Below are 24,491 nucleotides of genomic sequence, written 5' to 3'. Positions count from 1 at the left end.
TTCAATGACAAATCATAAGTATATTGTACACAGAAATAGTTATCTAATTGGAATTTAAGCAAATAAATAAAATCCAAGAATTGGACGCAACGCACGGCGTCACAACAAGTGACCCATACGGTTTTATCGGCATCAGACAAGATCACAACATATTAATCAATTATTTCAGTTACAGAAGCAGTCGTACTGAGGTTGCGTTCCTAATTTTATTGTATTGCGATCAATTCCGTAACCGTGTACCTTCTCTTTTTCCTGAAATTATTGCCAACCCTGTCAACTGTCACCTTTAATATTTTAACCAACCTTGAGCCGCTTTATGCAAACCTATGCAATCCAGTATTTATCAGTACAGTGTTTATATTTGCGGTTTGAATTTAAACCGTTATCAAAATAAGTTAAATTCTGTGCGACGTACGAATCTGTAATTTATTTGTTGACAATTACTAAGAGAAAAGATGTGGAGCTCTTTACTTGGATTTTTTGGAGTATTGCTATTAAGAGAATGCTCTGGTGCTGATTCAGATATAGAGTTGGATGCTAGAGCACAAACAACTCACCGGTTGGATACACTAAATTTGCTATTATATACCCTCCTTCTGATACTGACTGTCCTCACAGTTTGGTTGTTCAAACATAGGAGAGTCAGCTTTTTACATGAAACTGGTTTGGCTGTTATATATGGTAAGAAATGTGCTGCAATTTTATATATTTCATCATGACATAATGATTTTTAGGATTGATTGTGGGTGCAATAATAAGGTATGCAGGCAGCAGTGATCCTGTCCTACGAATGTCAGTGGTGTCCAATGATGCAAAATACAATTCAAGTTTACCACCAGATGCCTTATCACTACATTTTCCATTTAAGTATCACAGCAAGAATAAAACATATGAGTATATGTTCCGTGGAGAGATCAGGGACGTGAGAGATAATGAAATTGACTTTAAAGCAACTTTTGATCCTGAAATCTTTTTTAACATTATCTTGCCACCAATAATTTTCCATGCTGGATATTCATTGAAAAGGGTAAATATTGTTTCAATCACAATTATAACTAATCACAGTTATTTGGTAGAATGTAAATTAACACTAAATTTCCAGAAATATTTTTTCCGTAACTTGGGTGCAATACTAACATTCGCCATTATTGGTACAACAGTGTCTTCATTTGTAGTTGGGGCCTTAATGTATGGTTGTGTTCAATTAATGCCTTCTCACATGGCGAACAGTATTACATTCTTAGACACTCTATACTTTGGGGCACTTATTTCTTCCACAGATCCACTTACGGTGCTAGCGATCTTTAGTGATCTTCGCGTGGATGTTAATTTGTATGCATTGGTTTTTGGTGAAAGCGTTTTAAACGACGCTGTTGCTCTTGTTCTTAGTGGGTGAGTCGTCGAGGGATCATTCTAATCCAATTGAACACCATACTCAATCTCTTCCATTTCAGATCCATTCAGAACTATGCCGAAAAGTATCAATCAGGAACTGGCACATTTGAAACAGTAGCATTTTTCAAAGCCGTGTGGAACTTTTTCGCTATATTTATGCTGTCTCTACTTATTGGCGCTGTCATGGGAATGATTACTGCATTAATATCCTTTTTTATATTTCTTTGTGTCTCTTATTTACGTTTCATGCAAAAAATGCATATTATTTTTCTTAATAATAGAATCACATGACGAAATTCACCAGAATACGAGACTTTCCTTTGCTCGAGTCAGCTTTATTTGTTCTGATGTCTTACAGCACGTTTTTAATTGCTGAAGCAACGGAACTTACAGGTAAAGATACTTATTCATGATAAATTTGCGTTTTTATTTTTATATAGCTTAAGCACATTCGTAGTTTCAAATTACAGCTTCTAAATGCATAGTATATGCAGAAAAACTTAATAATAATTTAAATTACAGGCGTCGTGACTGTTCTGTTTTGCGGAATCTGCCAAGCACATTATACTTACAACAATCTATCTGATGAGTCAAGAAATCGAACTAAACAAATGTTCGAACTGCTGAATTTCCTCGCTGAGAACTTCATATTTTCTTACATCGGTGTGTCGATGTTCACATTTCCTAAGCACCACTTTGATGTGCTTTTCATAGTAGCTGGATTCGTATCCTTTTCATATGGTTTCTCGTCAATATACTACTATATACATACAGTATTATTTCCTTAAGGATTTTTAAGACTTGCGCTGCTATTGGACGAGCCGTGAATATCTATCCATTGTCTTGGTTGATGAACTTCTGGCGTTCCCCAAAGATACCAACCAACTTTCAGCACATGCTCTTCTTTGCAGGTAGCTGCAGTTCAGCGTTTGAATAAATAAATAAAGTGATGAACTTTGTATTTGTTTTGTAGGTCTTCGCGGTGCTATGTCGTTTGCTTTAGCAATTAGGAACACCGTATCCGAAGCCAGACAGGCTATGCTTACGACTACTTCTCTCATTGTGATAATAACTGTAATTATACAAGGCGGTTCGGCTTTGAATCTCCTCTACTGGTTCAAAATACCGTATGTTTACTGAGCAATCAACGAGTATTTCTCATGTTTACTAATACTGTTTGTATGTTATTGTTTGTAGAGTTGGAGTGGACGAGGAACCGGATACTCGACGAAATGTAAGAATTAAAATCCTAATATTTACTTTTAGTTGGAATTTGAAGTCGTAGACGTAATGCATGTTTTTTTTTCTTTATATTTATTGCAACTCCTTGTAGCATCATTACCGGCTCCAAGATATTATGTTAACTAAGTATAATTTCAGGACGGCACTGTTGACTGGCCGAACTCGCCATATGACAAGGCTATTTTAGCACGTTGGTGGTCATCTTTTGATACTAATTATATGAAGCCGTTGCTTACCCACTCTCGTCCAACATTGTTAGAAACTTTACCAGTCTGCTGCAACGGGATTGCCCGACTTTTAACGACGACCGAGCAAATGACTCAGGTAAATAAACCACCATATTACGTTAGCATTGGCAATGAGCAGTTTAACCTTCAGGAAAATGCTAATGGAAATCTAGGCGATTCCGATTCAGACATTTGTATCGTAGATAATGATACATATCAGAGAGACAACTCCTCATCTGTAACGCCGGTAAGGATAAAAGCATTGGCGAAGTAACCATGCAAATATAACATTGATGTTTTTTTTCTAGTCAATCCAAGCAATCAGTGGCCATCAAGTATAGGTATATACTTACCGTGAAATGTATATGATTTGATAGTACTTATTTAACACAAATAAAATTGTTTCTGTTTTTATTTAAGGGCCACAATTTCATAAGAGGTTCGCTGGCTGTGATTGTTCATATGTTATGTACTTAATTATATTTATTATTACGTTCAATAATAATGTTTTTATTGCGTCTTCGATGAAAATCGCGTGCGACATCCGAGGGCGCACGAATTGATCACGAATGCACACCGATTACGTTTATTACTTGAATTACATGAAAGCTTTTGATCTTATTGCTGTTGGTTTATATTTCCTCCTCTCCGAAACTGTTGTTGCAAAAATAGGGGCGTGAATGTAAGGCGTCGCAGGGAATTTGTTGCCTGCAATGTCGATTTCGTATTTCGCCTGTTTCGATAGGATGTAATCGGTGGTGACCGTCTTCACCTGAGAATCTTTGGGCCGACGTAGGAAACCCAATGCTATTAGTTTGTTCGTGGAAAAACCGTATCTAGAACAATAATATTAATCAATTAGTGAATTGGTGATTTACCAATGGCACAATTACCCAGCCGATGTAACCGTTCCTACGAATTCCCCATTCCTATAGATAGGTTCGCCTCCCCAAGGCCAGATATCAACGTCGATGTTGATTTTGTTCAGTTGGAAAAAGACAAGCTGCTTAAGTATTCCGTCGCGTTTCTGCTTCATTAAAGCTTCTTTACCAATGAAATGATCTTTCTGAAATCAAATTGATATATAACTAAAAATAAATTATGTAATCCTATTAACTGACTTTATCTAGACGGACATTGTAACCATTTCCTGCTTCAAAAGGTGTTGTGAAGCTAGTTAGTTCCTCAGCCCAAAATGGGATGAATCTCTCGATTCTCATGAACCTTTGCGTTAAAGTACCCACATCTCTAACACCGTAATCACGTCCTACAACCATAAGTTTCTCGTACACATGCAAAGCGTACTCGGAGGGTATATAAAGGCAGTATCCTGGATCGCCCGTATGTGTAAATGACATAACCATAACATCAGAAGCATAACCAACGTTGACCTTCTTGTAAGTAAATGAATGAAGCAGCATATCGCTGTTGGACAATTCGCCAATAAGTTCACTAGCCTTTGGCCCCACGACATTTAGGACGGTGTACATAGACGTAACGTCGTTTAGCGCAACTGTAGATTTCGAAGATAGGTTCTTGGTCAACCATTCATAGACTCGTGTCTGTTGACTAGTAGGAGACACCATGAAGAACGAGTTCTCTTCTTGCCTGACCAGCATACAATCGTTCTCGTAACCGCCGTGCTCATTAAGCATACCCGTATGAACTATACTCCCTATAGGAATGTTTACCTCATTCGAGCACAACTTTTGTAAATAACCCACTACATCTTCTGCCCTGTCCGACTACAAAACATCAAATAAAATATACTTCTATTGTAGATGATTTACTTTCTCACTTTGATATCGATTTTCGAGAATGAAGACATATCGATGATACCGACACCTTCGCGGCATGCGTTGTGCTCCTCCTTCATGAAATTGAAGAACTGTGGTTTGTAGAAACTGCCTGGAGGCATAGTCGGTTTCTTGTCACCACAAGTCGTATCGAAATACAATGCTCTTTCGTATGCCATCTTTATACCGAAAACAGCACCTTTCGTTTCCAACACGCTGAACAACGGCGAACATCTCACCTTTCTAGCGTATTTATACTCGCATTGCAACGGGTACAAGATAGCGTAATGCCTGAAAAACAAACATTCAATTAGTTGGTTGTTGGAAAATGTTGTGTAAATTTTGAACCGACCGACCGACAACTTCTTTAATTCGCTGTTGTAAGTACTGTCGCCCATTGTGAACATCTAAGTATCTTTGCACGTGAAATGGTAGAAGGTCTTTAGTTGGCCTTCCTTCAATTATCCATTCTGCCATTGCGTTACCAATTCCTCCAGCTCCCTACAATCTTTGTTGTTATAAACATATTGTAAACAAGTAATTTTTTCTTGTTACCTGTAAGGAATTACCATTCATGCCACAAGCAACAAAATAATTTGATACTGAAGGCATCTCTCCCAAAATCCACCTGCCATCTGGTGTAAAATTATCGGGGGAATTGATCAAGCGAGGTTGCGGGCAACTACTGAGCATTGGAATCCTGTGCATAGACTTTTTCCAAAAATTTTCTAAAAAATGTATATTACACATTGTTTTCTTATAGGGGATAGGTAAGTACCGAATTGCGCCCAGTCATGCTGTAAGTAATGCCGCCAATTTTTAGGTATAGCCGGGTGATCATCGAAGGCTGCTTTCGCTTCCTGCTCAAACCAACCTAGCAAAAATCCGCTTCCACTTTGGCGTATGTACGAGTTGGAATCGTAATCTCTAACGCAAGGCAAACCTTCTTCAAGGTTCAGGTTACTGGTAAGCGCATAGAAATGTTCCGCGGGATAAGCCGGTATCCGCACCTTAGGATTGCACTGCAAACCCAACTCCCTGGCCCACATTCCCGCGCAATTGATGAAATAGTCGCAGTGAATAACCTCCTCGTTGGTGCGTACTGCGTAAACCCTTTGGTTCTTAGTCAAAACATTTTTAATGATGACATTCTCTTTATATCGCACTCCGTATTCTTGCGCTAGTTTAGCCAGAACATGGCAAATTTTAATTGGATTCGCAACGGCGTCGTCTGGAATCCAAACAGCGCCTTCCAGATCTTCAGTGAATAAATAGGGGTGTAAGTCTTTAACGGCCTTCGAATCGAGCAATTCGCATTGCAATCCAGTTGGAACGTTGTACGCTATTCGCCTCTTGAGAGCAATAAGTCGATCTTTTGTCTTAGCTAAATTTAAGCTGCCGCATCTTTTCATTTCAATGTCATAACCCTTCTGCTGCAACTCTTGGTATAATTTTATACTATACCAAATTAGATCTCTGTCCGCTATTGGCTTAAAAAGTCCCAACGTTCCCGACCCAAAATGCGAAGATCCACTGCCAATAGTCGATTGCTCCAATACCAAAACATCTGTCCATCCTTTTGCTGCCAAATGGTATGCCACGGAATTACCCACGACCCCCGCACCCCCAATTACAACCCTCGCATGCTGAGTGCTGTAATTAGCCTTCACCACTAGGTAGTATATGCTGTGGCATTTGGGCAGCTTCGACGCGAACATTTTTATTTCTAAAGGAAGACCATTGTTTACACTGCAAAGGGTTCGGGGGGACTACTCCACCATCGAGGCGAGCTATTCCCGCAAACTGCTGCTCCTACCTACGTCGCCTGCAACCTAATATCTATATATGAATGCGTATACAGGGTGATCCTAAAAAAAGATGAACGATCCTAATACCTTATATAAAGCGCAACTTGTAACATTGCGCAATTCTCTGCTGTTAGTGTTTTCACAATGCGCAATAATATCATCATCAAATAGTGCGAATAGTTTAACCTAATTTAGGTAAATTCTTGCTCATAATTAGCAAATACTAAGGTTTTATCAAATTAACACTAATATCACATGTGCCAATGTTTACAACTATCTCATAATAACAAAACGTTATTGGTGAGAGGGTGGAAAGTTCTGCTGTGATCATTTAAGTGAACTTCATTGTATATTGCATTAGGTAACAGGTTGATTTTTTTTACTTTTAACAGTTATCCAGTTATCTAAAAGGCAATCATCTTTCACTTTCACTATTGATTGGTCCGTGAATCACACTATATTGCACTATCATTTAAACAAATTTATTAAAGACCAATAAGAAGAATTGTATTTTCATAGAGAAATAGCGTATATCGATTATCAACTGAGTAAGAGAGAGACACAAGAGACGTCTTGGTATTGACATTGAATGTCACTTTCCTAATATGTAGCTAAATTCATTATTGTGAGTGACGTTTTGGAGTTTGTGTATTCTGTGGTTTCAGTGTTTTAAGGTTTTATGATTTTATAACGTTATAACCATTTATAACATCACAAGAAATCGTATATAAATGCAGCCGATGGCAGATAGTCAAGTAAATGCTTTCTTAAATAAATTATGGAAAATGGTTAATGATCCATCAACAAATCATCTCATTTGTTGGGCTCCCGTAAGTGTCAAATAATAAATGATATTACTTGAATTCATACCTTAACAATCCCAATAACAATTTCAGACGGGTAGCAGTTTCATTATCCAGAACCAGGCTCAGTTTTGGTATGAGTTATTACCAGTTTATTACAAGCACAACAACATGAGCAGTTTCGTAAGGCAACTCAACATGTGTAAGTAAAATACTTGTTACTCAAAGAAAAAGGTTAAATCTCCTTGGTATGTTGCAGATGGATTTCATAAGATGTCAACGATTGAGAATGGTGCTATGGATTATGACAAAGATGAAATACAATTCTTTCATCAGTATTTTCAAAAGAATAAACCAGAATTAATGAAATTCATTAAACGAAAAGTAACAGGTTCTGCAAAAACTAATCAAACTATATCATTGACTAATACAAAACCAAGTACAATGAGCCCAGAGAAAGTAACAAAACTCTTAACTGATATGCAACAATTGAAAGGTAGACAAAATACAGTTGACACACAGCTCACAACAATGAAACAGGAAAATGCTATTCTATGGAGAGAACTTGCTCTACTTCGACAACAACATATTAAACAGAGGCAGCTGGTCAATAAAGTAAGTCTATGGATATTATTAGTATTTGAGTTAATTGGTTATCATTTTAGTTGATACATTTTCTGGTGACTATTGTACAACCTACTGGTAGAATGAGTGGCCTTGGTGTCAAAAGAAGATACCCATTGATGCTCAATGAGAATCCTAAAAAGCCAAAATCTTCTAAAAGCTCATCTACAACATCAGAGGGTCCTATCATACATGAATTGGACAATACTGAATTACCACAGGAAGATTTATTGATAAACACAGATCTAGAACAAGAGGTGAGAAAACAAGCAAAGTCAGTTCCTAAAATAGGTGTGATCTTAGATTATTCAACTTGATTTATTGAAACCCTAGATTACTTTTGAAAGGGCATTTAAGGTAACATTAAACATTCTAATTCTACATAGAGTCAGTATCCTATTTATGCGGATTAGTAGAATCTCGTTTCAATTCGTTATTTGCACATTTAGACACAATGCAAACATAATACTTATAATAGATTTTAATATCTAATTATTAAGCAATATTCAACTTGCTGCTTATATAGGACACTGATGATGCAATACTAAAAAGTGCGATTTTATTGAAATATTGTTCTCGCAATAGTACGTTCATCTATTACGGTTTCATTTTAACTGCAAATTAACATGCCATGAGATTGAAAGGGACAATAATTATATATTATATAATGCATTGGAAGGGCATATTGTGTCGTTTTCATTCTTGACAATATCATACCTTGGAAGATTCATGACTATAACATATCATTAATTTAAAAAAAATAGTACTTGAGATAATTGTTATAATTTCATACTGTATCATTGATTAACACTTATATTCAGGTTGGGGCATATTAAGATAAATTAGGATAAATTGAAAATATGCACAAGTTTCGTCAACTGTAAGTGAAAAACAAACATTTTGAACAATGTTTAGGTACAAGCCACAGAACCGAGTGAAGAAATTGGTGTAGACCGATTATTTGAATCGCCGGATATAGTGAGTACACTCTTAATATTACCTAAGAATCATATTTAAGACAGGTATTATAGATTTCTAGCGAAATGGACGATTTAATTTCCGACACTGAATTACCTGACGATATTGAAACAAATGTAAATTGGGAAGCACCGGGCGGCAGTAGCAACAACCTGAAAGTTTTCTTGAATCCTTCAACACAGGATACGCTACTGAGTAACCTAATGAATGGTAGCTATAACAGCAATACAATCAAAGATTTAAGTGCAGAGAGCGAAAGTGACATGGCAGTGGCAAAACGTGACCCAAATCAAACGCTGAAACGATTGCATTCTGTGTAAGTACTAGAATTCGAATATATTAATTTGTTTCAAAGATGTGAATCTGTTGACAGCGAAGATTTGGACATTCACGTGGAAAGTACACAGAACGAGTTGGACCAACTGAAATCTCTGCTCAACGGGTATTCCACACTGGATGCCAACACTTTGCTAGGGGTAATTGATTCATAATTCCGTACATATTTTTGTTTAGCAAAAACCCAGACATTCCATAGGCTTTTTTTTCTTCTATCGGATGTCTGGTTTACACTGTAGCGCATTTGCAATGCTTTCATAAAGATTAAATATTTGCAGTTGTTCAACCACGATGAAACGCCGGCCTATGGTCTTGCTACAAAGAGCGAGGAAAAGATGAAATTAGGTAACCAATTAAAACCTAATTCGACAATTTCGTTAACTGATTTCTGTTTTTTTGTAAATTTCAGAAGATCCATTGATGAGCGGATCTGAACTGGCCCCGTATTCCACGCCTCTGGACTTCAGTCAGCTCTTCAATGATGATTCTTTGGAGGAAACGGTGCAGGAACCGTTGCCAATGTCCAATGTTGACGCCAAGGGTTCTATAACGACGCCACAAGTCATCGCCGATGAGCCTCTCTTTCCCGTAGGAGCATCGTCATCAACAACGAAGAATAAGAAATAGTTAATGTTGTCTATTCTAATTTGATTTTTTTATTGCATTTAATAACACCTAATTTTATTGTACTAAATATTATTTTAAGACTTGTGCAATTTTTCTGAGAGAATGCATAAGTTAAATAGTGAGTGTTTTACTTTTTATTATTTGTTTGAATTTATTTTTTTTTTGTTGAAAAAGGATCATATTTAATTTTCTCGTATGTATATTATATAAATAATCAAAAACTTTTAGATTTACATTTTTATTTTGTTTATTCGCAACGATGGTTTGTTTGTTAATTTAGTTTATTTAGTGATCAAATTATCAAGAAAAAACAATAGTATATATTGAAAAAAAAAAATGTTGTTGGCTGTGAATTTCAGTCATACTCAACGCTGTGCCTATACACTGTAGAAATTGTTACCTCTTGTATTTAGATAATTACTGCAAATTGTACACAATGTTGCTTTATTTACAACAACAAAGAAATTATTATAAACAATTAATATTCTAAACGATGTCATCTGTTCATTTACTATTTTATAACGCAAAAAAAAATAGTGAGGTAGATCTGTCCGTGAATTTTAGTAGCTACAAAATAAAACAGAAATAATATAATTTTAAAAAATGTAATATTTATTGAATGAAGTTAAAAAGCAAACAATTATTTTTATTAAGGTCATTATATATATATAAAGGGATATTGTCCACAGTGAAAATATTTTTCGTATTTATTTTATTATCTTACTTCCATGTGGTTAAGTAAATATATCCACACACCGCCACCGCCACTTGATATTGCTGAAGGTCGTAGGATGTTACGTAACGATCATCGATATCGAAGCAAGGCTGTCATGTTATTGGAACATAACGTTGATAAATAAAAGTAAAACAACAAAAAAAAAACTAGAATTTCCCGATAATACACTTTAATTATTACTCTTGGAAACACCTGAACTACACTCGATGAATTATGTAATCCATACGAATTAATTCATAGGAAATAGAGCTCGGATAATATACACATTAGTGACGAATAATCAATTTCGTCATCGAGACATTCAGTAATCAGTATTGTGTCCTTCGACGCTGTTGCCGGGGCAGAAGGAGTCCAGATCTTCGAGATCATCTGCCTTGCTAGCACAGTAGATGCAGTAAAAATGTCTCGAACGTAAATATTCCGTTAATTTCAGTAGGTTCTCTTCAGTGATCACATTCTCTTCCTCCTCTTCATCAGTTGAATCTGCCTCATCTTTCACCTGTTCCTCATCATCCTCTTTTTCCTTTATCTTGATTGGCCAATAGAAATCAACAATTGGTTCCATCAGATCCTAAATTATCAAAACCATTTCATCCACAGAAAACACTTAAGATGATCAAATTCAACATTGAATAATTCAATATGAACAATGTAAATACCTCATTTGTATCCAAATGTTCACATGCAGTTTGGGCTTTCCTAAAGAATGTGAATAGTGATTTCAGACGAGATTTTTCCTGTATGGCCTTCCTAAATTCTGCTTCCAACTTCTTTGCTTCTTCCTCTTTTATTTGTCGATTCTTTTCTTTTTTTATACGGATTGAACTTTTTGCACCAACACCAGAATTGTTAGTCTTTACAATAACATTGATAGGTTCAATAATTCCAGTATTACGAATGCCTAAGCCACTTCCTGGCTTGTATCCCATTTTCTGTAACATCTTAAATCCCTTGTTGTCTTCTGATATAGCATTCTTCAAGCCTGCTTCCCTTGCAGCTGCCTCAGTCTCTGCCTTCTTAGGTAACACTGACTTGATCTTTTTCTTAAACATCTCATGCTGCCTTTGATCCTGCTTCCTTTTAGGCAAGCCCACATTGGAACTGTTTACAGATTGAACAAACTATTAATTTTCAGTAATTTTCGGACATAAACATGTACAGACCTTAGAGATGCTAGGAATTTATCAGACATGTAGTCATCTTCATCAGATGACATTTTTGCTTATTTATCAGAATTATCAATAGTATATTAATGTTTGTAGAAAGCAAAAATTTTGAGGTTATTTTACTGTTGACAGGAATGTTTGAAATTCGATACCATCGCGTTAAGACGCTTAAGTGTTGAGGACGTTTTCACAGTATATTTGAAGAAATTAACTTAAAATGGATGTAATATATAGTTATTAAATCTGTTGATTTTATACAATTACATAAAAATATATATAACAGTCATATTTTCTCTTATAAAACAGAAATATGAACAGATCAAAAATGGTACATAAATGGTGAGAATGGATGAGAAGTATTGTTAAAGTTAAATGGTGAAAAGAAATGAAAATGGCAATGAGGAGAGAAACTGAGAACGTAAAGGCTGGTAAAAGTAAACGAAAGTGGGGGATTTTGAAATTTTAAACGAAAAATTGTCGCGCAGCATGGAATCAGGCTAGCCAATATAGTGGTTGGATAAAGCCCTGTTTCATTTTTCACAAAACCTAAATCCGTAGTTTCGTAAATGTGCTTTAAGTGTTTCGAAAAAATAATGAAATATTTTGTATTCTAACAAAATTTATTCTACATAGTTCCTTCCCAGAGTGTGCATTACTTAAAATACCCGTTGATAGTTATTTCCAGTTTTCGATTTACTCGGAATAACCATTTGAATATTGTTGTCATACGACAACGTGTGTTGGAGCCATGCGTTTTTAATACAACATGGTGGGTGCCCATATTGAACATTTTGTTTCGATTATTTTCTGTTAAAGTTTAATACGTGAATAACCCAGTGAAATTAAACAAATACAATGTCGAGCCAAGTGATCGAAAACAAGCTTCCGGTAAATCAACCTTCCAACGAGAAACTTGAGGTTGGTGGAAATTCATCGTATGCCGACGTTCTTCTAAATTTAAAAGTAGCAAACAACAGTAACAACAAGGAAAACATTTCGAAAGAAACCAATCAAAATGTGCAAGTGCAAGAGTCTCCAATTGTTCCTGAAAGGTCATTTGATGAGGAGGAAGAATCCTTCACACCTGTCATAAGCCACAGCCGTAAGGAAAGGAAGCATGAGAAGAAGCGAAGGGAGAGAGATCACAAAGTTAAGGAAGATAAAGAGAAACGAAGTGAAAATTCTACTGGGTCAACTTCCAAGGATGCAATGAATGCAGATCCAAGTGCTAAGAAGGAGAATGTAGCTGAGGACAAAAAAGTTTTTGTTGAAGCACCATTGCCCAAGACAAACCCTTGGCAGCAAGCAAAGAGTGTAAACAATAAGTCGGATGAAAAGAGAGTGCTGCAACCTCAAAATCAAGAAAATGAGAAGGCACAAATACAGCCTCAACCTCAACCTCAGCTTCAACCTCAACCTGAGCTTCAACCTCCGCCTCAACCTCAGCCTCAACCTGCTCCAGTGAAACCTGAGAAGAAGAAACCAGCTGCTAAGGTATTTAATTTATTTAACAATTTTTTTTCTAATGCATTTAAACTAGGCTTAACTGTTAATAACTGCTTTTGTAATTTGTTTTAGCCTGCTAATTTACCAGATATACATAATTGGCCAACTCTGGGTGATCAGACAATTGAGGTATTTTTTTGTTTGTTTTTTTTAATTTTTTTTTATTACAAAGAACAATTAACTTATGTAAATGTTTTTGTTATTTTTATTTGCAGCAACGTAAAGTTAATGGGGGGACTGTTAACATAAATGAACGAGAAAATGAATTAATTACTGATAAGAAGTTGTCAAGCAAGTCTAACAAACACAAATGGGTGCCTTTGGATATTGATGTTAGTAAAAGGGGTGGCAGTAACCGTAGACATGCTTCTCCAAGATATAGGCACGATGCTGCTGGAGACGTCCAATCGACTGTTAGCGAGAACGATCGCGATTGGAAAGCGGAAATGCGCGATTCGAATGGTCGTGGTGGTAGGCAGAACAGGCCAATGTCTGCAGCTCCTAGAGGCAGGGGACGCAACAGAATTCCTCGTCGCTCCAATTTCCGCAATTCCAACAGAGGCACCAATAGTTCTGAATTTTCTGATCTGAAAGCGGGCTATTCTTTAACAAAAATTGATTCAAACGGATTCGTTGTACCGTACATGGGGACTTTCTACTATAATTCTGAAAATTATGTGAACCTTGACTCGCCCACGGTTAAGGATTATATTAAGAAACAAATAGAATATTATTTCAGTGAAGACAATTTGCAGCGCGATTTCTTTTTACGTAGAAAAATGGACAAGAACGGATACTTACCCATTACTTTAATTGCTTCATTTCATCGTGTGCAATCGTTAACTATGGATTTGTCATTGGTCGTTGAAGCTATTACCAACTCCGACAAACTCGAGCTATTTTCTGGATTTAAGGTATATACAAAATGACTTATAAGTATGATAAGGATGTTAACATTTTGAATTGCTTTGCAGGTGCGCACTAAGGATGAGCCAGAGAGGTGGCCAATTCTTGAGCAAACTGCTGGGGTTAGTCTAGAAATGGAAAGCATTCCTATTCAACATATACCTCCACCACCAATGCCAACACCATTTAGACCGTTCAAGGATACCCAAGGCGATTTGAACAATTTAAACCCAAATGTAGCGGAGTTTATACCCGTACCTCAGGAAAATAAGAAAATTGGTAATATTTTTTTTTGTAAATTTTATGTTTTAAACTTGTTAACTAATAATCAATATTTTTTTGATCAGTTATGCAAAAGAAAAATGATATTGAAAATAACTGGAGAGAAGTGAAGCGTAAAACTAAGGATCCTAAAAGCAAGAAGGAAGCCAAAGAGAAGGATAATGCTTTTGAACGGGAAGAGTTAGAGTTTCACTTCGATGAAGAGTTGGACCAAGTGCCTACAGGTCGTCAAAACCTTTTTACTACAGATTGGCCCGAAGATGATTCCGATGAGTTGAGCGACAGAGACGTGAACAAATTACTCATTGTTACCCAAGCGCTTCCCGGTAGAGCTCCCAAGCACGATCGTACAGGTGATTGGACAACCAGAGTTAAGATGACCCAGGAGTTGGAGCAGGCTATTAACGATGGCTTGTACTATTACGAGGAAGATTTGTGGGTGGACGATGAATATGTAAGGAATTTTATTAAATATCTGTTACGAATCATTTATAATTTCACAAAATACACTTCAACATACAATACAGGACCGTCCTATTTCCGGAAGCTATAAGACTGTCAATATCATAAGCCAAGAAGATTTCCGTAAAATAGCTCCGCCAGCGCCTAAAAAGAAAAATCCGGAAGTACCACCCCCACCACCACCAGTAATTTATTTAATTATGCTTTTCAAACGTTACTTATTTTAATGATGTTTTTATAGGTTTCCTCCGTTCATAACTCGAGGTATTCCATGTCTAGATCCAGACAGGGCACACATCACAGAAATGTCCCGAGATTCTATGCCGTGGTTAAAGATGAAACCCCAGATCCTCGTACTCCTCGCAAACGCAAAACCCGCCATTCTAGCAATCCTCCTGTTGAGTATCACGTTGGATGGATTATGGATGTGAAGGAGCATAGGGTGAGGACGTCCAGTGCTGGCAGCAGCATAGGTACCAGTCCGAGTGAACAGAATTTGTCTTCGAGCTACGGTTCTGTTCCACAAGCTTTACCCTCGTTTCAACATCCATCCCATTCTCTTCTGAAGGATAATAACTTCACGCAACAGGCTTATCATAAATACAGACACAGGTGCTTGAAGGAACGCAAGCGCTGGGGCGGCGGACATTCCAGCGAAATGAACACCCTTTTCCGTTTTTGGTCCTTTTTCCTTAGAGAAAATTTCAATAGGTCTATGTATAACGAGTTTAAAACGATTGCCCTGGAAGATGCTGAAATCGGCTACAGATACGGTCTTGAGTGCCTTTTTAGATTTTATTCATATGGTTTAGAAGTGAAGTTTAGACCGCAGTTGTACGATGATTTCCAGGAGGAAACAGTGAAGGACTTCGAGAATAATCAGCTGTACGGACTCGAGAAGTTCTGGGCTTTCATTAAATATTATAAACATAGCGGCAATTTGCAAGTGAATCCCGCACTTAAAGAATATTTAAGCAAATACAAAGGCATCGAAGATTTTAGAGTTGTTGAAGTAAGTGTTTTATTTAACAAATGCTATATCAAAATGGTCATGTAATTAACGTTTCAGCCTCAAATAAACGAAGCGAATGGACGCTCTCAATTCAGTCAGAGGAATCGAAGCGCATCAGAAAGCTGCACCATCGAAAGGTGCCCAGCTCATATGGACGAAAAGAATAGAAAACACGCAGGATCAAATGCAAATAGACATAGGTGAGGATTATATAACGTTTGGCACACTTATCGATAAATTATAAATAGGCCGATATATTTGCTGCCGTGTGACATATCGTCAACATTATCATACAATATTTTTTCTGCGGAGAATTATGAATATTTTTAATAATATTTTTTTCGAACTCGATAACATCTATGCTTTTCTTATGTAGAGAAATTGTGCAACCAGGCACTAGTGCACCCGCTGGATCGAGTGGTCGCCACATGTCTAGAACCAGGGCACAGTCCTTTGGTTCTGGTCGTACCAAGCAGGTGGTACGCACACGCACAGAGTCCTGGAGACAACGCGACGGCGAACCACCAATTGTAGCACCTGGCATGTCAAGAGGTAACACAGAAACCACCTAATGTTTTCAATGATATAACTACTAATAAACATATTTTTGATTATAGGCAAAGAGTTCGTAAGCGCAGCTAGTGTGGCAAAAGGTATTAATTAATATAGACGACAACAGTTCTTCTTCGTATCTACTCCTATCTACATAATATTACTTTCCAGGAAAACAAGAGTCATCAAGCACAGCTACTTAGTTAAGACATACGTGGAATGCTATGGTAGTGCCATTGCCTTATTATTAATACAGATGATTATTGTTTCACTATTTTTCTAGTAATATTCAATAATTGTAAAAATATACACGTTTTTTTACTCGGACACATTGTCGACAACTGAATACTGTGCTAAATGTGTTAAATATTGTTTCTATTTTTTTTTCTTTGTTTTATATTTCTGTTGGGATTTTTTAATTGAATTTACTATTATGCTCATACGAAACAGTTCTGTTGACTAATATTAGTTTATTCTTAATTTACATTTTATGTCGAGTTTATGTAATAAGTGCCAAAATGAGCAGGTGAAAAATTAATTAAAAAGGAAAAATGTACGCCAAGCTGCAACAAGGGAATGTGTGTGAGCATGTGTGTATGTCTGTCTGTTACTTATTGTACGTTTATTTTTCACATTAGTTTATTATCTTTATTTGTTCTCTTACCTTGTAAGTTTCTAACGTTAGGGCCCATTCGACAAAATGCAATACACGAAAGGCAATCATAGTATACAAGAAAAATTAACAACTTCCTCACGCAGTATTTTTAATATTGACTTTGATGCATCTGAAGACACCAATCAAATTAAGAAGCAATAGAAATTTTGTTCGTTTTGGTCTTAAAACTATGTTAAGTGATAAGTAAAAAAAAAATAAGAAAAGCTAAAAAATATTAAAATATAGTATAATATGCCTTTTTATGAGCTCGCTGGATTCGGGGAAAATTTAATATTATATATATTTATATGTATAAATATTAAAACAAAAAAAAAATTCATTAGTTATTAATGATTATATAATGCGCGTATATTTTATATACAAAGAAAATTAGGTAATGTAAAAATATATATATAGTATGTTCTTTTTTTGTTTCTTTTGTTTCATTTTAGCTTTTACGTTGTGTTGTACATAAGGTGATTTATATAAAAAAAAATCCCCATGTTTTTCTTCACATGTCGGTTTTCATTTACTTTACGAGTGCATTTATGCCTATGTATTCGAAGAAAAAAAAATACAAAAAATACACAATTTTTTAGAAACTATAAGAATTATACAATCGCGCGTTGTATGACAGTTTAATAATACGGTTATATAATACTAGATATTAAAAAATATATTATTATTGGGTTCATTGCAACAACAAAAAAAAATAGTAGTATAGTCAAATTATACATAGATTTTGTTTCTTCCAACTTTATATCATTTTACACACATTTTTTTTAAATATATATATAACAACAGATGTCCCAAGTAATAATGCAATATATAAATACAAAAAGAAAGACTATATGTTATTTAATCCTAACGTGTTTGGTGGTGGAAGATCTTCAGGCCACTCGCCTTCTTTCCTATTTCGGCGACCTCACAGATGTTGCACAGGCGTCCTTTGAAATTAGGCATGTAGCTGGCGCCGCAGAAGGGACATTTCTCGTCTGGTTTTCCTCTGTAGATGGGTTGGAAGGAGTAAGCACACAGCGAGAACGGATTGTGCTCATCATAGCGCAATTTGAATTCATCGGTCGGGTTAGAATCACATGCTTGCAGGATCTTCCTCGCCTGTTGGGCTACCTCCTGTCTTGGTCCTAAATCCAGCAACCTCTTGGCGAAGGACGACGCCGTCCGGTAATTCTTCAGCTTGAAGAACATGTTTAGGGCCGTTCGCAGCGTCAAGATTTGATGAATCGGCTGCAACTGGCAATGAGTGAAGTATGCTGCCATCTCGCATTGCCGCTCCTGTTCCTCAGGCAAATTCTTTGGCAAACTCTTCCTCTGCGTCTCCATCTTTAATCCTATCACGTACTCCCTGCAAATTTTGATTAACTGCTGCGCTTCGACGACTGCATTCTTCGACTCAGCGACGATCAACGTAACTTGCAGAAGAAGTAATTGCATCTTTTCGATGGCTTCCGTAAATTTACCACCGGTTGTTAGTTGGTAACATACCTACAAAGAATAAAGCAATTGAGAATAAGATAATTAATTGAATCGTATTGAAATTACGTGTAGTCTCTGAATTAAATCTGTTAGTTTTGTGTGCACAAACGGAGCAGCTTTGTTGGTATCCAAATTGTTGCAAAACTGGGGTGGAAGGATTTGCTGCCAGGAGCAGATTGTCCTGGAGCTACGGTACATGTCCAAAAATAACGTTCTATATGGAATGAAATTGACAACGCCCAGCTACAAAATAAAATAATTAATACCATGACCTAGGGTAAATCATTCACGTATTTATTTACCTGTGCATTTAATAGCATAGTGGCACTGTCGAAAGAGCCAGCAAGTACATGTTCAACAGCCAATTCAGAATTTTTAATCAAACTCATGTATTGCGATATTCCCTGGCTAGGCAGATGGATGTACGTGGTGGTATCCTCGCCGTTTATCTTCGTCGGCCCTAAATCTGGTATTTCCAAATCTGCGTCTTCCACATCCCAGCCACCATCCATGTCGGCATCACCAGAAGCATCTGGCTTACTTTTACTTACGACGTCCGGATCAACATCATCTTCTTCATCGGCCCATCCGCCTTCATCGACGACCGGTTCCATATTTGGATCAATATCAAGATTAGACATATGTGCACTCGTTTTGGATAGAGATGCATTTTCAAAGAATCCCTGAAATATACATTACAATTTATTTCTATCTATTTTTTTTAGTTCGTGGAATATTTTGTTTTAAATTATTTTGTATAATAAACGCAAATTAGTTTCCTAATAACTTGTTTGAAAGCTGTACTTACTCGGCTGACTGTGAGCAGTGGCCAGTTGGATTCAGCTTGTTGGACTGGCGGTGGAGGTCTCAGGAATTTGGCTCCAGGTGTGACTTCGCGTACCTCGCCCTCTTCAGTAACCATGTCGGGTAAGCCATGAGTCTTAGCGGTCAAATTAGCAAGTGATGTCAAATTGGAATCCTGCAGGATCTTTACTCTTTCAACGACATCTCCAAGAAGCAGAGCTCCGTGGTACTGAGCCGACCTCTCCTTGCGAATCTCTGCGATCTTGGTCATTTTCTTCAGCTTCTCCAAGTTTCCAGTGATCAAGTATAGGAAGGATAATTTGTCGAAGCTCTTCGTACGTTGGTAGCACATCTCAACCACCTGATGATTACCTTGCATGAGAGCCGCATCTGCGAGTTTCTCCCAGCAAGTTTTATCGTTCAACGATTTAGCCGCCTCCAAGGCAACTTCAATGTTTCCGCATTCCAGGGCCAAGCCGAAAATAGTTTTGTCATCAGTAACGAAGTGCAGGGCCACCTCAGGATATCCTTTCTTTTGCAGGTAGGAAATAATTGCCTGCCCTACCAATCGCGAGTTCCTAACGATATATAATACTTCTTCGTAGTTGTGGTTGATTAGAGCTAGCTTGAATTTGAATTCCGTAGGATCAATCGTTAGCATCCTAGGTTTGTATTCTCGGTCTAAGCAGAACAGGTGGTTACCCTTCACACGAGTAATGTAAATTGGCAATTCCAACGTCCTGATAATGCCATTGTCTCTGTTGAAAATATAAAACATGAAACGAATGCACAAGAAAAACACAGCAACTTACCCGTTCTTCAAAACGTATTTAATGTGGTTACTGGTCGTGTAGATAAACACGCCGCTGTCATCCCAAGCACCGGATTTAACCTTGATGCTCTCGTATATGGAACAAAGCTGCTCCAGTTTCCTGTTACATATGGTTACGTAATGCTTGGAGAGCAGCGCTACATAAGCCATATCAGCGGACCAAACGACGTATCTGCAGCGCATCACTTTCACTGAAATACCAATCGTAACGATGAATAATGATTAAATTAAAATAACATGGTGAGTCTTACATTGCGCAATGGTTCTCCTTTGTTGGACGTCGAAGAGAGTAACCTGTTCCATGTCCCTAAGAAGCAGCATTCCCGTGCCAGCGTAAAAGATCTCGTCGCATTGTGGTGTTTGCACTTTCTTAGTCGTCTCGTTTTTCAGATTCTTAATGTTCAACTGCATATTTCTGTCAAGAACAGCAAAACGATTTCTAGCTACCCATACAGCTGTATTTCCCGAAGATCGTTTGTTCTCCACTTCTGTGATTTCGGATTCGTGCTCCTTAGGAATCAGGTATAGATCGTAATTGTTACCATCGACGTTACTAGATCTGGTGCACACGAGCACTGCATTCTCGGCTGGGTTAAAGGACATGTTGTACACCGGGGACTTTCCAAATCCTCGCAGCTGCATGACCGGCGTATCCTTAGACGTGGTGAAATCCAATTTACGCAGGAAGCGATCCTTCACGTAATAGAGAAGGTTTCCATAAACAGTGTAAGCAGGACGTTCTCTTTCCAATTTGAAGATGACCATTCCAGCATCGTGACCAGCAGCAAATAAATTTAGGGTTGGATGAGAGGTAAGTACCCAGAACCTCTCATGGTCTCGTCGGATCGTGTCTAGGCAGATACGTTTAGACATATCCCAAATCCTAATACTCTTGTCCTCGCTGTTAGATAAAAGTAGTTCTTGTCTGGGATGGAAGAGCACGCAGGAAACGTTATTGTAGTGACCGCGGCATGTATCTACTTCCCAGGCCTTCGAATCGTTCATCCTCCATAGCTTGATTTGCCTATCATCAGCACCGGAAACAATGAGCGGTAGGGTAGGATGGAAGCAAGCCCAATTGACGCCGCGATCGTGACCTTCAAGGATATGTTTGACGACGGCATCGGCCTGTCCAAAGAGATCTGTCGTTCCAGGATTCTTCATATGGTCTTCGAGAACGCCCGGACCTGGCGCAACATTCTTCTTCCTGAGGCCCGAAATATCCCATACCCTAACCGTTTGATCCAAAGACGCACTAACTAGGAGATCTTCGCTAGGATGAAAGATCGCACACATGACATAGTGGCAATGTCCCGTCAGGACACAAATGCAGGTACGACTCTGCCAATTCCAGATGCGGATAGTCTGATCATCGGAGGCGGACACGATCCATGGGTATTCGTGGTGAAACATCGTGGTGCGGATGTAATCCAAATGACCCAGCAGGGTGAAGATGCAACGCTTCAACTTATAATTCCAAACCTGCATAGGAAATTCACGTTATTTGCGAATTCGTTAGATACAAAAAAAATGCGCCATCAATGAATAACCTTTATTTTGTAATCATCGCCGCCGGAAACAAAGAGCGGCTGCTGGTTGTGGAAACAGATCCCTCTGACTGGTCCATCGTGCTCATCGAATTTCTCCAGCATCGTGCACATCCGATAATCCCACAACTGAATAACGCCATTGTGCAAACTGCGTATGGAAAGAACGAAAACAAACAATAAAAAAATATATGAATAAATAAACATGAGAATTCCATCATTTTACGGGCCACTCTAAATTAGGGTTTAGCTCAAAGGTCATGTGTTGGCATTTCGAAAAAATCAGGTTTCAATTTACCTTTTTCCAACGCATTACTCAACCTTGTCGCGCAAATGAAGAAGTTTTAAATAAATATTCATTATGAAATACTATTATTAAAAGAACTGAGCAAAAAAAAAGTTGTTTGGCATAATCCAATACGATTTGGACGAGTTCTCATTCAAGGGAAATTGGTTACGCCCAAAAGCTCGTATCAATTTGCAAATCGAGTAATTTTGGTAGGGTGCGCCCCTCCTCCCTCAGACTGCTACTATAAATTGTAAACCCCCAAAAAAATAACACATTTACAGAGCACTCATCATTAACTATACAGACATAATGGTTCCAATATATTCCGTAAGTATAGAATATTATTATTATTGTAATTTTTTTACTAATACAACTATTTAAACTAATACATTTTAATATATCATAATCATTATAGAAGAAGTAAGGGGATGTATTAAATACATTATTTGAAATGAACAGCCAATTTTATATATAATTTTTAACATTTTCAAATACAAATAAAATAATACTCAGTTTTATATCTAAAATATTCCATTAAAAGTTTTTGAGTAAATAATTGTCTAATAAAAGTTTTTAAGAAACCCTACCAATTGAATATATTCTTATAAGACTAAAGGCGCCTTTAAAAGGTTTTAATATGTTGTATATATGATTATATAAAATTATTATTTATTTTTATAATCATATAATTGTCGTAAATCGGAACTAGATTGTTTTTGAATTAATTAGAATGTGCAAATCTTTATTTCCTCTTTGATCATTTTAAAGGTCCACGCATTTAAATTAGTTTAATTGCATACATTTATTTTTTTTTATCAAAAATGAATCATCCTTGAGATGGATTTAAATGTCATGACATTTTGCATTTCTTTCAGGTTTCTCTTTTACTATGCTTTGTGATGGGGGCATATGGTCAGTACTTTTACAGTGCACCAAACTTCTTTAATCCAATCCAATACCAACAACCCATATATACATTCCCTCAAACAATTGTACCACAATATCGTCAACAATACAATGGATTTCCTTCAACATATTCTGAACCTAGCAGACAAAACAATCATGTGGAAAGTAACTTCAGAGGCTATGCTTATCACATGGAAAATAAAGATGGGGCAAGATCAAATGTTATCTTCCTGACAGGTTGTATTAGGCAATATTATGCAATGTTCCATTGTGATCAGATTTGTTTTAGGTCCAGAATTGCATAAAATGAAACAAAATGTGGTTTTCAGCTCTAGGACTTCTGCATCAGATGCAGTTGATTCAAATGCTATTAATGTAAAATCTCAAGAAGAAGAAATTCAAGGGAATCCCTTTGAATCTTTAATTGAGTATTTGAAACACCCGCAGATGGGAGTGCAAAATTTCTATTATGTTAATGATGAGTTAGTCATGAGAGGAGTTGATGATGGAGCACCAGTACCAAAAGCTAGGTCTTTAGAAACGGTTGTTGATTCCCCATTGGTGCCATTGTTGAAGTCTACTTTCAATTTGGGGGTAACCACTGAGAAGACAGACAACAACACTGCTGCCAGTGAACAAAATGTCAAAACAATTGAACCTGACACAACATCAACGACTACAACCACTGAACAGCCACAAAAGGTTACCGAGCAATCAACAACAAGTGGACATGTAAGTGAGGAAACCACTAAAATGGAAATCGTTGTTGAAGAAGAAGAAACAACAACATTGGAATCAACCACTATTGAAGCTTGAATATGTTTGTAATAGATGTAAATTAAATAAATATTTTTAGTAATTTACCTTGCTAATATCCATGGTCTCTTTGGGTGAAACGATAAGCCCTTCACTCGAGCCGACTTTGTTTCAAATTTAGTTAACATTATATCGGCACTTCTATACTTGTATACTGGGATACTTGTCACAAACACATTAAAGGATATACGAAGATCGTGCAAAACAAGAATGTGTCTCTCTACACGATCTTATTAGCAACGTATCGCCTTATGAATAAGGGTTGAAATATTAGTTTTATTAACAAATATTACTTTTATTATGATTCCAATTTGATAGAGTATGGCGAATAATGTCACGTCACTGCCAACAAAATTGTGGTTCAATTGACGCAACCGCCACAGATTACCAACCTCAAAAACAACATGACAATCCAACAAAATAAAAATTGCCGGATTTTTTCAGCATCTCGAATTGAATAAGTACTTGTATAATGCGATAGATTTATAATTTGTATTTAATTTCCTTTACCTAACATTATATTAAGAACCTCTGAGTTCCGATGAAAAATTCGAATGATTGATGTACAAGGTGTTGCATACTTTCACCTATTCTGATTGAGACCGGAAAATTGTAAAATTGTCGATGATGTAATTATCTTTAGTGGTTGTGGAGAAATTCACGATAAACTGCAAAAAGTGAAAAAAA

The 24,491-nt window shown here is 36.9% G+C and overlaps 6 protein-coding genes across 12 annotated transcripts; 3 read left to right on the top strand and 3 right to left on the bottom strand.

Annotated features, from left to right (window-relative positions):
- Window positions 1-23: 23 nt before the first annotated feature.
- LOC108558263 (sodium/hydrogen exchanger 7) lies at window positions 24-3,485 on the top strand. Of its 2 annotated transcripts, none has more exons than XM_017915112.1 (13): window positions 24-681; window positions 735-1,027; window positions 1,103-1,392; window positions 1,455-1,599; window positions 1,683-1,788; window positions 1,918-2,120; window positions 2,195-2,306; window positions 2,369-2,522; window positions 2,593-2,629; window positions 2,776-2,961; window positions 3,016-3,111; window positions 3,173-3,205; window positions 3,285-3,485. In XM_017915112.1, exons 1-12 carry the CDS (start codon window positions 456-458, stop codon window positions 3,203-3,205), a joined length of 1,881 nt encoding a protein of 626 aa, XP_017770601.1. In that variant the 5' UTR covers window positions 24-455; the 3' UTR covers window positions 3,285-3,485. The 2 variants fall into 2 exon arrangements, with proteins under 2 accessions (XP_017770601.1, XP_017770600.1); XM_017915111.1 differs by having other exon boundaries at window positions 3,173-3,225.
- Window positions 3,259-7,010, bottom strand: LOC108558261 (pyruvate dehydrogenase phosphatase regulatory subunit, mitochondrial-like). 3 transcript variants are annotated; one of them, XM_017915109.1, is made up of 8 exons: window positions 6,556-7,010; window positions 5,439-6,499; window positions 5,216-5,388; window positions 5,013-5,161; window positions 4,663-4,951; window positions 3,986-4,609; window positions 3,758-3,930; window positions 3,259-3,700 (listed from the first exon to the last, which is right to left on the bottom strand). In XM_017915109.1, the coding sequence occupies exons 2-8, from the start codon at window positions 6,376-6,378 to the stop codon at window positions 3,463-3,465; spliced, it is 2,586 nt and encodes an 861-aa protein (XP_017770598.1). In that variant the 5' UTR covers window positions 6,379-6,499; window positions 6,556-7,010; the 3' UTR covers window positions 3,259-3,462. The 3 variants fall into 3 exon arrangements, with proteins under 3 accessions (XP_017770598.1, XP_017770597.1, XP_017770599.1); XM_017915108.1 differs by having other exon boundaries at window positions 5,439-6,492; XM_017915110.1 differs by having other exon boundaries at window positions 5,439-6,485.
- Window positions 7,011-7,090: 80 nt separating this feature from the next.
- LOC108558264 (heat shock factor protein) lies at window positions 7,091-10,018 on the top strand. Of its 3 annotated transcripts, none has more exons than XM_017915113.1 (9): window positions 7,091-7,298; window positions 7,365-7,473; window positions 7,531-7,886; window positions 7,937-8,152; window positions 8,811-8,873; window positions 8,927-9,189; window positions 9,229-9,349; window positions 9,473-9,554; window positions 9,619-10,018. In XM_017915113.1, exons 1-9 carry the CDS (start codon window positions 7,200-7,202, stop codon window positions 9,834-9,836), a joined length of 1,527 nt encoding a protein of 508 aa, XP_017770602.1. In that variant the 5' UTR covers window positions 7,091-7,199; the 3' UTR covers window positions 9,837-10,018. The 3 variants fall into 3 exon arrangements, with proteins under 3 accessions (XP_017770602.1, XP_017770603.1, XP_017770605.1); XM_017915114.1 differs by having other exon boundaries at window positions 7,092-7,298; window positions 9,488-9,554; window positions 9,619-10,016; XM_017915116.1 differs by having other exon boundaries at window positions 7,093-7,298; window positions 9,247-9,349; window positions 9,619-10,015.
- A 706-nt stretch (window positions 10,019-10,724) lies between these two features.
- On the bottom strand, window positions 10,725-11,972 carry LOC108558265 (G patch domain-containing protein 11-like). The gene is made up of 3 exons (XM_017915117.1): window positions 11,736-11,972; window positions 11,232-11,673; window positions 10,725-11,143 (listed from the first exon to the last, which is right to left on the bottom strand). The coding sequence occupies exons 1-3, from the start codon at window positions 11,786-11,788 to the stop codon at window positions 10,874-10,876; spliced, it is 765 nt and encodes a 254-aa protein (XP_017770606.1). The 5' UTR covers window positions 11,789-11,972; the 3' UTR covers window positions 10,725-10,873.
- Window positions 11,973-12,256: 284 nt separating this feature from the next.
- LOC108558260 (la-related protein 1B) lies at window positions 12,257-17,416 on the top strand. 2 transcript variants are annotated; one of them, XM_017915106.1, is made up of 11 exons: window positions 12,257-13,232; window positions 13,317-13,373; window positions 13,460-14,158; window positions 14,219-14,429; window positions 14,498-14,886; window positions 14,960-15,079; window positions 15,136-15,906; window positions 15,964-16,106; window positions 16,283-16,458; window positions 16,524-16,559; window positions 16,630-17,416. In XM_017915106.1, the coding sequence occupies exons 1-11, from the start codon at window positions 12,594-12,596 to the stop codon at window positions 16,659-16,661; spliced, it is 3,273 nt and encodes a 1,090-aa protein (XP_017770595.1). In that variant the 5' UTR covers window positions 12,257-12,593; the 3' UTR covers window positions 16,662-17,416. The 2 variants fall into 2 exon arrangements, with proteins under 2 accessions (XP_017770595.1, XP_017770596.1); XM_017915107.1 differs by lacking the exon at window positions 14,960-15,079.
- A 143-nt stretch (window positions 17,417-17,559) lies between these two features.
- LOC108558259 (coatomer subunit alpha) lies at window positions 17,560-24,169 on the bottom strand. The gene is made up of 8 exons (XM_017915105.1): window positions 23,853-24,169; window positions 21,797-21,944; window positions 20,498-21,728; window positions 20,227-20,437; window positions 19,419-20,172; window positions 18,913-19,293; window positions 18,677-18,853; window positions 17,560-18,619 (listed from the first exon to the last, which is right to left on the bottom strand). The coding sequence occupies exons 1-8, from the start codon at window positions 23,930-23,932 to the stop codon at window positions 17,978-17,980; spliced, it is 3,624 nt and encodes a 1,207-aa protein (XP_017770594.1). The 5' UTR covers window positions 23,933-24,169; the 3' UTR covers window positions 17,560-17,977.
- Window positions 24,170-24,491: the final 322 nt, after the last annotated feature.

Source organism: Nicrophorus vespilloides, unplaced genomic scaffold, assembly GCF_001412225.1.
Source record: "Nicrophorus vespilloides isolate i.1.1-1 unplaced genomic scaffold, Nicve_v1.0, whole genome shotgun sequence".
Taxonomy (NCBI): Eukaryota; Metazoa; Arthropoda; class Insecta; order Coleoptera; family Silphidae; genus Nicrophorus; species Nicrophorus vespilloides.
This window is presented reverse-complemented; position numbering and strand designations above follow the sequence as displayed.